The sequence below is a fragment of the Typopeltis vanoorti genome, chromosome 2, assembly GCF_054136105.1.
Source record: "Typopeltis vanoorti isolate ZY-2024b chromosome 2, IOZ_Tvanoo_1.0, whole genome shotgun sequence".
Classification (NCBI taxonomy): domain Eukaryota; kingdom Metazoa; phylum Arthropoda; class Arachnida; order Uropygi; family Thelyphonidae; genus Typopeltis; species Typopeltis vanoorti.
In genome coordinates this window covers 101552823-101569370 of record NC_143550.1, presented here as the reverse complement: position 1 = coordinate 101569370, position 16548 = coordinate 101552823, and the positions used below count along the sequence as shown (strand labels likewise).

General features: G+C 32.5%; 1 protein-coding gene across 6 annotated transcripts in view; it reads right to left on the bottom strand.

Annotated features, from left to right (window-relative positions):
• The window catches only part of LOC150109296 (upstream stimulatory factor 2-like), a 260743-nt gene extending 249680 nt beyond the window's left edge, over positions 1-11063 (bottom strand). For all 6 annotated transcript variants that reach the window (XM_090407146.1, XM_090407139.1, XM_090407163.1 and 3 more), the window contains exon 1: positions 10621-11063. Coding sequence is in view for 2 of the 6 variants with exons in the window: in XM_090407121.1 (XP_090263247.1) it covers positions 10621-10652 (32 nt within the window). In the remaining 4 variants the exon portion in view is untranslated. The remainder of the gene's footprint in view (positions 1-10620) is intronic.
• Between the last annotated feature and the right edge of the window lie 5485 nt (positions 11064-16548).

Here is a 16548-nt window from a genome sequence, read left to right as displayed (position 1 = left end):
CAGGGAAAAAAAAACAGGTAAAAGCAAATCAACATAAATTGGGAGTTTATGTTGATTTGCTTTTACCTGCACATAAAATCATATTAATTTTCTGAGTACAATATTTAAGCTGTGATATTCTAGCAATACTGTCCATAGATTCACCTATCCATCATCCACAGTGTAAGGTATATTTAATGCTTTGCTTTATTTTATTTATTTTCTATTTCTTTTGAAGCTGATAAGGCTCAAAGTTTAAATGAGCATTTCAGGTGAGAACTATTATATGAGACAATAAGTAAAAGAATTTCGAACATGATGAATTTATTTAATACAGAAAACCATTTCCTCAACTCTTGTTGAATCAGAAAAAATTTTTCCAGCAAACACTACTTTAAAAATTTTAATAAAAGAAAAAAAAACTTTTTTTCTACTGGATTTAATTTTATTTTCAGTTTTTTTGTAGATATTTTAATATTTTAAAATAAAATTTAAGATAAAAGATTACATTTTTTATGAATAAAATTTCATCTTTAATTTACAAATGCACTTAATTATAATTAAAAGAATATAATATTTAAGCTTTTTATTTGTCCTTGAGTGAAGAATGGCCATCATGGATGGTGAACACAGTCCACATAAATCGAGGGTTACCTGTACATAAAATTATATTTCCTGAGTACAATGTATAAATGGTTTTATACATTGTAATAAGTAATAATAAGCAAAATTTAGTTTTGAGCATGATAAAATTGAATTTCATATTGATAAAAAGAGTGTGTATGAAAGTTTTAAAACAAATCAATGTTCAGCATCTTTCAACAGTGAATTGTAGACTCAAATACATCTCCAGACCTTGGAGATGCAATGGCAAACTGAGAAAACATTTACTCAGACAGAGGCACGTGGTAAGGTTGTCTGAAAGGATATAAAAATCAGTACTCCATGGTGGACTCAGGAAGTTAAAGAGGCAGTCAAGGAAAAGAAGAAAGCATATTGAAAGTTCTTGGCAAGTGATTCAGCTTGTGTTCTTAAGAGAATACAGGAAAAATAAAAAAAAATTAAGAAAGAGGAGCACTGTATAAAACTAGCTAAATTCCTGTAAAGGAATCAGAGATGATAAAGGTGACATGAAAACTGAAAATAGATATTCAAGATGTCTGGAATAATTACTTTGAAAGACTGCTAAATGAAACAAGCAGTCTCAGCATGGTAGCAGAAAACTCCAAACAGGAATGCAGTCGGGAAGACATATCCATATTTGAAGTAGAAAAAGTCAAAAACCTGAAATGTGGAAAGACAGCTGGTGTAGATGAGATTCAACACCAGAAATGCTCAAATATGGAAGTAAAAGTCTTAGAGTGGCTGCATTGCATAATTCAAAAGGACTGGTCAGAGGGTTGAATTTAGGATGACTAAAACAAGCTTTGTAGTACCCATCTATAAAAAGGGAAATAAAACTCAATGTGGGAACTAAAGAGGTATCTCCCTGGTAAGATTTATGTAAGTATACTTGAGAAACAGCTAAGAAAATTTGCAGAAGAGAAGCTTGGTGAAGAACAAGATTCAGGCCAAACAGTGGTTGTCAGGATTAGAATTACATTTTAAAAAAATTGTTAAGAATCTTGGGAATATAACAAGGATTTCTATTTAAGTTTTGTAGATCTGGAAAAGGCATATGACAATGTACCAAGAGGAAAGCATATTATCTCCACTGCAATTCATTATCTATATGAAAGTTAAGTTAGTTCAGTCAAGCGAAGAGTTTAGAGCTAGGTTTTTCTCTCACTTTTCATGGGTAGTCAGTGCATCTACTGTGAATGAATTTAAAGGAAGGTATGATAGCCTCTCTCAATGATTTCTTGACTCCCTAGAGGTCTGAGATGATAATAATAATAATCAGTGGTGGCTCGTGGCTTGAAATCGTAGGGTGCTGCAACTTTCGAAATGTACATACACACTGTAAGTACAGTGTATACGTGTTTGGATAAAATACCAAAATTATGGTAAATTTTTTTTAAAAATTAAACATGGAAAAATATTGTTTATTATCAATAAAATTATACAGTTTTGTATAATTCAAAATTACTTAAATATAAAATATATTCTTCTTGTTTTGTTTCATGAAAAATTATTGTTTATTATTGATAAAATTATACAGTTTGGTATAACTCAAAATCATTTAAATATAAAATATATTCTTCTTGTTTTGTTTCGTGAAAAAATATTGTTTATTATCATAAATTTAGTTTAATCCTTTATCCAAGTGTGAGCAAACCCCACTGAAGAGACCTCAATAAAGGTCGAAACTAGTCTGGGTAGTGGCCCTTAATGCATAACATTATACATGTCTGCAAGGAGATGTGTTTTGAATTATGGGAGATACTAAGATAGGAGTGATGTTAGCTTACTCCACCTCTGCAACGAGTTTCCCAGTGTTGTACCACCTTACCCCAGTCCTGAAGATACTATCAGCCGCAAACTTTGTTTGCTCACACTTCGATAAAGGATTAAACTAAATTTATTATAGTCTAACCAAGTGAAAAATAAACTTTCAACATTGTTTATTATTGATAAAATTATACAGTTTGGTATAATTCAAAATTACTTAAAATTAAAATATATTCTTCTTGTTTTGTTTCATGAAAAAATATTGTTTATTATCGATAAAATTATAGTTTGGTAAAATTCAAAATTCTTAAAAATAAAATATATTCTTCTTGTTTTGTTTCATGAAAAAATATTGTTTATTATCGATAAAATTATACAGTTTGGTAAAATTCAAAATTCTTAAAAATAAAATATATTCTTCTTGTTTTGTTTCATGAAAAAATATTGTTTATTATCGATAAAATTATACAGTTTGGTAAAATTCAAAATTCTTAAAAATAAAATATATTCTTCTTGTTTTGTTTCATGAAAAAATATTGTTTATTATCGATAAAATTATACAGTTTGGTAAAATTCAAAATTCTTAAAAATAAAATTTATTCTTCTTGTTTTGTTTCATGAAAAAATATTGTTTATTATCGATAAAATTATACAGTTTGGTAAAATTCAAAATTCTTAAAAATAAAATTTATTCTTCTTGTTTTGTTTCATGAAAAAATATTGTTTATTATCGATAAAATTATACAGTTTGGTATAATTCAAAATTACTTTAAAATAAAATATATTCTTTTTGTTTTGTTTCATGAAAAGGAAGGAAAAAAAAGTCTTAAGAAATGTGAAATATTTAAGCCATTTTTGCACCACAGATGCTAAGTATCCTTATTCCAAGTCCACTTGAATAAGAATAAAATAACAGACTTATCTATGAACTCTAAACTACTAGCCATAAAGGGAAAGAAGTAGTCTGTACTTCAAAATGCAAGAACACTATGAACAATTTAACTGAAATTGGTTGTCCTGCACATGTGATACATAATGCTGTGCAGACTGCTTATCTATCGATCTTCAGTTAATAAAAACGAGTTGCCCGGTGTTGTGCCACCTTACCCCAATCCTGAAGATACTATCAGGCGCAAACTTTGTTTGCTCACACTTGGATAAAGGATTAAACTAAATTTATTAGTCTAACAAAGTGAAAAATAAACTTTCAACATTGTTTATTATCGATAAAATTATACAGTTTGGAATAATTCAAAATTACTTAAAAATAAAATATATTCTTCTTGTTTTGTTTCATGAAAAAATTATACAGTTTGGCATAATTCAAAATTACTTAAAAATAAAATATATTCTTCTTGTATTCTTTCATGAAGAAATATTGTTTATTATTGATAAAATTATACGGTTTGGTATAATTCAAAATTACTTAAAAATATAATATATTCTTATTTTGTTTCAAAAAATAGTTTATTATCGATAAAATTATAGTTTAGTATAATTCAAAATTACTTAAAAATAAAATCCATTCCTTTAATTGTAATTAAAGGAATAGATTTACAATTTATGGAAATTACAATTAAATCCTTTAATTGTAATTATTGTAATATTACAACTAAATTAAATTAACATTACAATTAAATCCTTTAATTGTAATGTCCAAATATTTAAAGAGACAGAGCAAACACGATAAGCACTATGAACACTCTACTATTGGTGCAAACTGCATATAAACTGTGGAACTGCGCAATGGACAGTGTCGCATTATGCTAATAGCTCGCATCTCACTATGACGTGCATATGCTTGCACGCGTAGCAATATGAAACTGTGGTAAACACAATGCTGCTAGCATCCTTCGCCCTTCGCCCTCCTAAGTGCTATAAGATGGATTTTTATTATATTTTATACAAAATAAGAGAATTGTATAGGATTGTTGATGATAAAATTAAATATTACAAGCAAATATAAATAAATTAATAAATATACTTATATATCGAGAAAAATTGGGGGTGCTGCAGTTCCGCAGTGCCTATGCACGAACCGTCCCTGATAATAATATCGAGCAGTACATAGTCTCTAATTAAGCTCTAAGTCAGCAGTTAAAATTGAAGGAGGTATAGGAAAATGGTTTGATGTTAAATCAGGTGTGTAACAAGAGTGCACATTATCTCCACTGCTATTCATTATGAAGGAAAGTGGTATTAAATCTGATATCAAAATTGGCAATGTTAATCTTAGCTCTTTACTTTATGCACATGTTATAATTCTGAATAAATCCAGTACAAGTCTGCAAGATTTCCTGAATAAATTGAATAACTGTTGTAATAAATTTGGTATGAAAATCAGCAATAAAAAGACAAAGACAATGAAAATAGGCAGAAACAATGAAAACATCACTGTAACCCGAATAGTGAACCTATAGATCAAGTAAAACATTCCAGAAATTTAAGCATAATTTTTAGTGAAGGTAAAATTATAGAAATCAATAACAGAATTAGTATAGTAGGAAGTCAGCTGAATACATTTATATGGAATAAGAAAGAAATTTGTTAAAACTTTAAACTAGGCTGTATATAAGATAGTATTCAAACCAATTTAACTTCTGGATTTGTTAACTGGGTTAGAAATAAAACACTTGATCAAAACTGGAGTCAGATATGAGAGTTCTGAGAAAGATTATAGTGGAGTGAACAGATGGCATCAGTGGCAGTATCACATTAAAAATGAGGATTTTAGATAAGAACTTGCCATTGTTAGCATTCAGTATGTGTTAGTAGAACTAATTTCAGGTGGTATGGTCACTAAAACAGAATGGGAATGGAAAAATTAACAAAACAAGTTTTTTGCTAGGTTGACCAGAAAAAGACCCAGAGGAAGACAAAGATGTACATGGATTGATACAGTAAAAAGTGCCATAAAATATTATGGCACTTTTTACTGTATAATTTGGCGAAAGATAACAGATAATTTGGAGGAAAATTCTGATCACAAGTTAGTAAAAGTACAACTTTTATATGTAGCACTATCATAATTATTATGCATACAGCCTGAGAGTAAATGTCAGGAATTTGATGATGATGCATAAATGGTCACTAAGACCAGTGTTTTGTAAGCTTTTCTGGCTGCAGCAAACTAATCCCCATAGTCAACCCTTGTCCACACTATGTCCAAATTCTGTTATCTATATATGCAATATTGTGAAGTAGTGCCATCATTACAGGGTAATATGCTGAGCACATGCACATAACAACATATACAGTAGTGTAACATCTAAGTATATAGCAGTCGGAAAAACCACATAAAAGTGAATGTGTAAATTTTACACAACCTTAATATTTTTTAGTAGAAATTAAATCGGAGAAAAATTGCGACTGGATTGGGATATATTGTGAATTATACCAAAAAGTGAGACACTTGTGAAGTATAATTGTTTATTCAAGTTTAAGCAATCAAAGAATTAGGTTTGTGTGTGTGTGTGTGTGTGTTTATTTATGAAGACCATCATTCCAGCAAGAAATTCCCCCCCCCATCATCTAATTTGTTTGGAAAATGACAAGGTAAAAACTTTAATAAGCACCTATATTTTACAATGTTACGTTGCATATTCTTCCGTACTTGTATTCTGCGATGCAATAAAGTGGGGTTTCTTCCAGTGTATTCTGTGGTGGGTGTCCAATGCATGGTCAGCAAGTCCTGAGTGGCTGTACTGGTGGAACCAGATGTAGTCCTTGTGTTTGGATATCCTGATATTGGCTGTTCTGCCTGTAGTAGGACAGTTTGTAGCTGCAAGGGACCTCGTATACTCCAGGTAGGTCTAGGAGAAGTGGCTGGTCTTTGGTAGAGCAGATAAGAGATGCTAATTTCTTATGTGGTTTGTTAAATACTTATGAGGTTATATTTTCATAGGATTTTAGCTAGTTTTTCGGGTGTACCCTGGATATATAGAATAGTGATAGATTTAGAATAATCTCTGATATGAGGGGGGGGGAGTTGTGGTAAACTGCTTTTAATGTTTTTTAGGGTTGCAGCCATTGGCTAAAAAGGTATTAAGGATATAGTTAAAAACACGAAGAGCAATTTTCAGTAGTTAGGGCAATGTTATCTGAAATGATTAATTTTCCCCTGTTATATAGAGTTTTCATAATCCAATATTGTTGGGAGAGGACTTGCTGACCATGAATTGGACACCCACAACAGAATATAACGGAAGAAGGCCACTTCATTATGCCACAGCAAGTACAAGTATAAAAGATTATTCCTTGAATCAGCTGAAGCTGATTCAAGGAATAATAAGTAGCTATATGGGTAGTTATTAATTAATTAAAATTTTATAATTAATAATTTAGCCTACATTGTCACTTCCTAAAAAATTACAAGTGTGTGTAACCAATGTATAAACTTATCTACAAGAATACTGGTTAAATTATTAAAAAAATTATGTATTAAAAAAATTATTTTGATATATATTTTATCATCATTATTTTTATTTTATTTTTTTTTTTCACCAGAGATCAGGTTAAGGTAAATGATTAACAAAACATTGTTAATTCTATGTTTGTGTTCCATAAATAGAAATTAACAAAACATTCTGAATTACCTTACTTTTGTGTAATGTCATGTAGCTTTTGTCCTGTGCATGTTTTCCTGATGATGACCTGATTTCGAAACATTAAATTTTATTTTCTTAATTATAAGTAATTACTCCAAATATGTGTGTGTTTTTGGCTCCATAAATTTTTCACTAAGAATGCTGACCACCATGTAATCCTTGTGTTTAATTAGACACTAAACACAAGGATAATGTTGAAAGCTAAGCAAGTAGTGATATGGATAAAAATCAACATGGGAAATTGGACAAAGAGACTTATTCATGCCAATGGTCTCAAGAAGTGGTGGAAATTTTTTAAGTCATTAGAGAAGACAGATGACAAAGAAAAAGTTTGTCCTTGTTGGGGATCTAAACAGCGAGTAGGAAATGAATACCAGACAAAAATATTTCAGGAAAATTTGGAGAAAAGAACAAAGCTAATAATAATGGTAAACACTTGATCTAAAAATCGAGACATAAGTAGAAGAATTCATTATAAATAATTAATAAATCATTTACGTTAATTTAAATATTTTTATTTATAGAATTTTTGGCTGCTTCAGAGCCATTTTCAATACAGTTATGGTAAAAAAAAAAGCGCACAAAATAGAACATCAATTCAACTGAAGGCACGTGATATTATATGTACTATCAGCTGCAGGAGAAGGGCTCTAATCTGCATTGATAGATATCAAAAAATAATTACAATAAAATAAATAAGTTATTAATTACAATTTACAGAAAACACATGAATGGTGACTATTAGTCAGTATAATCTCCCAAAACTGAGAAAGTTTAAGGCAATCATGTTTGTTAAGATTTGGATTGTGAATGTGTGATTCACATATTTCTTTATACAGTCTTTCCAGAAGAAAATAACTTTTACGTAACACTTTGGTTTTGTTCCACTGAATTCTGTGTTTTGTAGATAAAGTGTGGCATTTAGTGACTATTTTATTGATAGTTTTTGTTTCATAATCAGTAGTTACAGATGTCATCTTAACCTGCCTCAAGAAGTACAAGAATTTGTATTCCATATGTTAAAGGACTTTCAGAAAAAATAGCAAGACTAATTCACAGATTGACTCACAAGTCTCTTTCTGTCCTGTTTGTAAATTTAATATCTTCCTTATCTCTCCTAAAGACAAATATTCTTCCCTTCTCATCCTGGAGTTTACAGAATTCCCTGCTCCTACAGCTCATGTTATTACGGCCAGACTGGTTGTTCTACACAACTTCATCTCAATATCTACACAAACAACTCATCTACAGAACAGGATTCAGTGGAACAAAACCAAAGCATTACACAAACATTAATTTTCCTTCTGAAAAGACTCTACAAAGAAAGTTGTGAAGTGTACATTCACAATCCAAACTTTTAACAAAAATTACTGTCTTGAACTTTCTCCATTTTGGGAAGTTATACTAACCAATACTCACCATTCATGTGTTCCATAAATTGTAATTATTTCTGGATATCTATTAATGCAGATAGAGTTATTCTATTGCAGCCAATAGTGCATATAATATCACATGCTTTCAACTGAACTGGTGTTCTCTTTTTGTGCAACTGTTTTGCTATAATCATACTGAAAATGGCTATGAAACATAGCCCAAAATTCTACAAATAAAATATTTAATGTAAGTGATTCCATTATTAATTAGTTATAAGGAATGGTAAAGACCTATTAGATTCCTGTTCAAGACATGGACCAGTCATCACTAACACATACACTGACATAAAGTTGTGCACAAATTTACATGGAGAAAAGTCTCCTTGACTGTTATGGATAATGATATCTTCACACTAATATAGGATGAAAGAGTATAAAATGGATTTGAAATAGGAAGTGACAACCATTTAGTTTTAAGCAGAATAAAACTAAATATCATACTGAAAAGAAAAATACATAAAAAAGTCAAGCAGCTTTCAGAAGTGAACTACAGACTACAGTATAAAAATACTACTCAAGAAAAAAAAAAAGTTTTTGAAAACAATCAACCAGCAGACTCTTAAGAAAAAACTTGACTGATTTAGCCAGAAAAGCATGCCTACAAGATTTTTTTTTTTTTAAATCAGAACTCTGTAGTGAACTCAAGATATTAAAGAGGCAGTCAAACAAATAAAAAAGACGAAAGCATATCAAAAGTTCCTAGCAAGTAAGTGAACATGTGCTGTGAGAGAATGAAGGAAAAAAAAACACAAGAAAGCAAGGAATGCATAAAAGTAGCTAAAAAGTCAGAGGAAGATTTTGGAAAGATAAATATCAGAAAGAGAGCAAAATGTTCTGGAAGATGGTGAAAAGGTTTAGAAATGGAAGAAACAGCACTATAAAGGAAATCAAAGGTGATAAATTGAACTAGCATTAAAGCTGAAGATAAGACATTCTGAGTATCTATTGTAATTAAATTATTTTGAAATATTGTTAAAAATAAAACAAGTGACAGACAAATGGCAGAACATATTAAGGTGAATTGCAATTGGGGGCATATATTAACAGACAAAGTAGAAGCGCCATCAAAAATCTGAAATGTGGAAAGGCAGCTGCAGTAGATGCAAAGATCTGTATGGATCAAAGCCTAATCAGTTCCTGAACAAGTATGGCCATAATTTCATTTAAATGTAGCCTTTCATATTTACACATGACTCATTTCATGCAGTTAAAATTCTACTTATTAGAAAAAAAGTTACGTAATATTCAAAAACATAGTTTTTTTTTTAATCAAATGGATTATGAAATAAGGATTTAAACCAAAAGTTATTATAAAACTTCTACTGTATATTTAAATCTAGGTTTCAATTTCAAGGCGTTAGTATTAGATTGGCGATCAGTGTACCTACTCGAAATATCTCTTAAGTAAAAATATCATTTATTACTTTGCTTTATTTGATATCTTATATTCTAAAACTTCTACATAACAACGCTTTCCAATTCCTTATCACTATTACCTCATTCTTAAGCTTTATCTCAATTCAAATAGTGCGTACAACAAGTGAAATATTCAACAAGCAAACTGGCATGTAAACGGTTCATTCTACATATTAGAATCTGGATTTATTTTTGCTTCATTGCAGTGTATTCCTTTTTTTGAAATCGCATACTCTTACACGGCTGTGTACGAAATGAAGTGAATCATACAATAAATAAAAATACAGTGACAAAAAATTTCTCATCGTAATATCACAGCCAACACACATTTTGAGATACAAACATAAAACTCAATTTCCTTTACATAACCATATGACACGTTGGAATTATTACTGAAGTTATAGAAGATCTTCTTCACGTTGCTTTAAATAATAATACAGCTCATTCTTTGCACCGCCACACCTACACTATTTTAATAGTAAAAGACTACAAAAAAAAGTTTGGATCACCAACGTAAATTAGCTTCTTTCATACCAGTCATCTGGAAGCTTCAACCTTCAAGAATAGGCATCAATGCAATTACTGAGAATTAAAAATTCACATACAACGAAATGGTTATTTATTTGTATCAAAAAAGCAAAGTTCATCAATTGTAAACATAGGATCGCTTAATGCGTGTTATTTCCGACTGCTATTCAACTGTTGCAACACCAAAACGTATGCGTAAAACTAAACGAACCTAGGCCGAGAACAACCTTATACTGCCTAGAAAAAATCGGTAATACGATACTTACCTCGTATCCAAAGCCTGATCTAACATATCCATGTGAGTAAAAACTTGAAGATCTGATATTTTGAATTTGCCAGGAAGTGGAGCAAGGCTGATCACGGGGCCAAACAACAGGTCATGTGAGCAGCGAAAATGAACATGTGACAATATGGCGACTTTTCCACGTCTTCTTTCCGTCCAGATTCCGAAGTATCAATCCGCCAAGCCAGTTAACTACAATATAGCAGATTTATCCACAATTTGTTTGGCAACGTATGGTTATACTCAGTTAACACTCTGTTTATGCATTTAAGAATTGTCTTTAATTACTAACATGGCTTTAGGAGAAACTAATTTTTGAATTATACCAAAGTGAAGTATAACACAATGATCACTTACACAATTTCTCTCATTGCGTACTTTTTAGCGAGCAAACATTTGTAGTGATGTGGTACTTGCACAATTACATCATCACATCGTTCCAACCATCACTTTTTATGCTGTCATACTTATAAACTTCTTTACTATAAGACTTGGATATAATAGATGAATTACATATATTCGTTAATATTCAGAATGCAGTTCCGTAGTTAAAAAAAAAAAAAAAAAAATACGGAAAAGCTCAGTCTGAGTAAAGACATATAGAGAGATATAAAGATATTAAATCTAGGGCATCGAAGATACATCTAATTCGCATATTTGAAAGTATCGGATAATACTATATTCAATTAAATTACCAATAAAATAAATATTACTTATTACATAAAACACTCATTTATAAAAAAATAAAAAAAAATACGAAAAATAAGTAGCACATGGCACATATACATGATCGTCAATCAAATCAAAAAGGAAAAATCTACGCATTTCCACTCAGAGTTAGTATTATTATTATATTTTCTTACTGGGGAAAGAAAAGTGAGAAAAAGTAATTAACGAAATATCAAGTAAGGTTGTTGTTTATTCAGTTCTTTAAAAAGCATATTTCAAAAGAAAGTAAAAAAAAAAAAAAAAAAAGGATAGCCAAGTTGAGTATAACCAACACCAGTTTAAATAATGACTTCATAGTTTCATGATTATACTTCAAATATAAAATTAATTCCTTAACACTTTTAGTCCTAAAAGAAGTAGGTAGAATAGCTCTGGTGTGGGTGTGGGTGTCAAATCAGCTTAATCCTTTCAGTCTCTTATAGGAAAGAGGCTAGGCCCTTTTAGCCCTATTTTAACATTAACAGACTGAGCGGGCAGTCTTCACAGGAAGCTCAAGACTTCCGATAATAATAATAATAATAATAATAAATAATTATTATTATTATTTGACACCTCCAGGGAGTCCAAAGACTCATCGAGGGAGAGTCGCAACAGCATCGAACGATTGTGTCCCTTCCAACTACTAACCGCGCTCAAACTTACTTAACTGAGATATTAGTAGCAGAGGCTCTATCAATCGACCAAACTTTGGGCATGGATGTTTGTGATTGTCTGTGGAAGTGGTGGTGGGCAGTAGATGCCGTTGGTGTAGATCAGTGGTCGCCAAAGGGATCGATATGACATTGTTAGGGGTTAATTCGGGCTCAGGGGTCGACAGAAAAATATAAGACATCATTGTATGGGTAATATTTAATTCGGTTAACTTGGATTACCTCCATGACAAAAGACATGGAGGTAATGACAACGCAATTAAGAGTGAATCGTGGGATCAGTACCTCCATCTTACAGGTCCTATTCATGGACCTGTAAGATGGAGTAAGGTCATGAAAATAGTTACTGAGGCCAATCAAGTAGGCCAAAATTACGTATTTACCAATTTACCAATACTAAGCGAGATTGCAACACGTGCGTGGTTCTTATTTACTGATACTCACAAGTATTCGATCCCAGTCTCATTTTTGCGCATCGATATACAAGTGAGCGTTAATGTTTTAAAATTTATCAACATACATATTATAATTCAATCGTTATTCATTCACGAACTAAACTTCTCTATGTTGAAGAGTTGAGCAGCGCTAGTAGTAATATCAGTGATATTAATACCAGTAGTTTATTAATATCACTAGTAATACCAGTAATATTACTAGTGATAGTAATAGTAATATAATAATATATACTATATTATACATACAATAAACACTGTAACTATAAAATAAACAATCTAAAAACTCACAAAAGCGTCTTTTTTTTGCTTGTCCTATTATAATTACATAATAGAAAAATATAGGGGGTCGATAACAAGTCAAGAAACTCTTGAAGGGATCGACGGGCAAATAATTTTGGCGAACCCTGGTGTAGATGATGCGGTTCGCTGTAGTTGGTGGATTGAGTGGTGGAGACAGAATTGTAGAGTAGGTGCCCTCCCTCGATGAGTCTTTGGATTCCTTGGAGGTGTCACATAGTAGTAATAATAATATTATTATTGCATCCTACATGAGATCGGTAGACTCATCATGGGAGATTCATTCAACTGATTCAATCATTCAACATATTTATCATACCGAATCTTAAAATTCTTAAAACACCTTACATTTACAATATATTCTGGTAATGCATTCCATTCACTGACAATTCTCCATGTAAAAAAATCTATTCCACATACCCCCTCCCCCATCTTTACTACACATCGGTTCTTCCCCTCTCGCCTTCTACTCTTTTTATAATCTCCTCTGGATTAATCTAGCAAAACAATAAAATCCTCTCACTAACTTAAGCATCTCTCTCAAATCACCTCTTTTCATCCTATCGACAAAACTCTGTAATTCATATTCCTTCAACCTCTCTCCATAGCCAGCATTCCAAAATCCTGATATTGTCTTAGTCATTCATCTCTGGATCCTCTGATATTTACATTGAAAACCAGGTGATCAAATCTAATCACCACAGTCCGCGTGTGGAACGACCAGTGCTTTATATTGTGGCACAACCACTTCCTAATCCCGACAAGTTAGAGCACTTCTTATCATAGCAGTACTACAATGTGCAGTCTTTTCAACACTTGAAAATATGCCCCGTAAACTACAGTCTACTGTCGACCATCAATCCAAAATCACGAATCTCATCCACTTCCTGCAGTGCAGCACCAACAGTATAGTACGCAGCCTTATGTTTATGTACTCCAACACTTTATACTTAATTAATATTAAACTACAACCTCACTCCTTTTTCCAGGACAAAAGTCTATCCAGGTCTCCCTGAAGAGAATTAATATCTGCAGAACACTTATAATTTTCCTAACTTCGCATCGTCAACAAACAATTGAAGATCCCCAGTCAGTCGATAAGACATATTATTTACAAACAAGTTAAACAACGTGGGCCCAAGAACACTGAGGTATGCCACTGGTTACCTCCTTTTTTACACAACTTGCTGGTATCAATCATCCATCTAACCAATATACTATCTATTGCCATCGTTGGTGCAGCTTGTACACCAATGTTTCCTGTGGTAATCGATCAAATTTATTGAAAAGTCCCAGAATATCATTGCATATGATTTTCCCGTCTGTGCGGTTAGCCTAGTGGCTGTGCGCTTCGCAACCATATGCCTGGGGAAGGAGTGTCCTAGGTTCGATTCCTGTCGACGACGTGAGGTGCTCAAGGATCTTCCTCAGCCATAGCCAAGTTAGCCGGTCTTGGGCATGGTCAGCATTGTTTTCCCCCAAGTTTATCTTATGTTTTTATCCAGCAAAGCAGGCAAACCGGCTCCGTGAACACACAGGCTACAGTCATAGGATACTATCAGGAATAAGCAGTAACCAACCTATTCCGTAAGATTTCAGTTCCGAATGCCTACACAGTAAAGAATGTAGGTCAACGCGTGAGCGTAAACTAGGAAATTATGATGATTTTTCCCTTATCTAACAAACCACTACCATATCATAAAATGCAAGTAAATTGCTAAAAGAAGACCTACCCTTTAGAAATCCATGCTGACCATCATAAAGAATGCTATCAGTCAACCCAATGCTGTATTCTATTCTAAACAATCTCTCCAAAATCTTGACTACAATGCAGTTATACAGAATGGTCTGTAACTGGAAACTTCTCTCCAATTCGTTTGCCTTGTTTCCACTCCTTAAGAATTCTACTCTGCAAAACTTTCATTAAACAACCAGGTCAGTGGCATAGCTAACTGTTGTGCCTATTCCTTAAGAATACGCAATGACATGCCATTCCCACAGCCTTATTAACATCTACCCCAATCAAGACCTGATATACCTATGATTATTTCACTTCCAGTTCTCCAAATAACTGCCTCCCTTCTATATGTTGCATGGCATCATTTACACTAGTATGATTTACACTGATAAACTACTCATTCAATAATTCTACTACATCCTTTGCAATTCACTCTGCTGCCATGACTATCTTGGTGTCAACCTGCCCCAATTATTCTTTCTCTTGATTGTTATGTATCGAAAAAATTCCATTGAATTAACTTTGGCCTAACCAGCCAGTCTCCTCTCATACTGCACATTTTCTTTTTTTCTTTCTTTCTTTCTTTCTTTCTTTAATATTGCCATCTCCTTTAAAGTCTGCACTTTATACTCTTCATAGATTGATTACAACCAGCTATCCTGTACCTCCTGCACAACCTTTTCTTTTCCAACACAGCTTGATTGAATTCACTTTTCATCTATTTCACTTCTACCATATTTAATCGATTAACTATTGGTATGCAGTTACACTGCATGTGTCAGACAGTGCCTTATGAATTTCCATGCACTGTCAACATCTTTTCTGTACAGCTCATCTATCCAACATATTGATACAAACCGACTACAGAGCTTACCATAATGAGCCGCCCTTATACTTCCACATATATCCTTTTTTTGATGGTAACCTTTTCTTGTTTCACCACTTCACCAACAAGTAGGTACTTCATGATCGCACTTACCAACCGGTGACGATATTAACAACTTTAACAACTACAGATTGTGCCTACAATTACAAATCCAAAACATTAAAGCCTCTAATTGTTTCAGTCACATGCTGCTCAAGACATTTTTGAGATATGGTGGAATTAATACAATATGGATGGAACTGAAGGAATTCAGCGCGTGTACCTGGAGAAGCTGAGAAGCTTCTCGTGGAGTGTTTCTGAATTCTCATGGAGTCAATTTTTTCACTCAATATCCAAGCTCTTTCGAAGACTCTCAGTGACCATCAGAATTATTATATTTGCATCTCAGCTAAATAATCGCTGTGTGTGTGTGGGGGGGGAGAGAGATAGTCAATATTCTAATTAAAGTAATAAATTTCTGTTATCATCTGTCGATACATGATCATTATCATGTACAGTAATAGGCTACTACACTCTCAAACCATTTCCTAGTCGGTATTCTGACAATCATTCTCCTTTGCGATGTATCCAAGAATCTGTGCATGTACCTGATACTATTCATTTCGTTTACATGCTGCAAACAATTTTTGACTGTATTTCTGAATATATTGCATTGTAGATTTTTAATATTTTAATACATTTATATTCTATATTATTATTATTATTATTCCTGACACCTCCAAGGGGTATGAAGACTCATCGCGGGTGAACACCTACAACTGTCTTGACTGATACAACTGTCTCAACCACTACACCGAACCTCTACTACGAATCATCTCCATCAACGCAATCTACCGCCCACCTCCACCACCACCACAACTGCTGTTCTATGTCTGTAAATTGCGTGTGTTCTGAAGGAACAATTTGTCTGTATGCGGGATGAAAAACCCGAGTTTCCGAGAGAAAAAACCCTGCTACCTCCCTATGAGATCAGCTAACTTACCTTCGATTGAAATCGTCCAGATAAAGAATCGAACTTAGGCCTATTCAAATCGAAGGGCGCAATCTATCATCGTTCTTCCAATTGCGCTACAGAGGCGCTTATATAATATTAATATAATATTATATTTATATAATATTTTAATGTGATTCACATTTACAAAAGATTGTACATCTA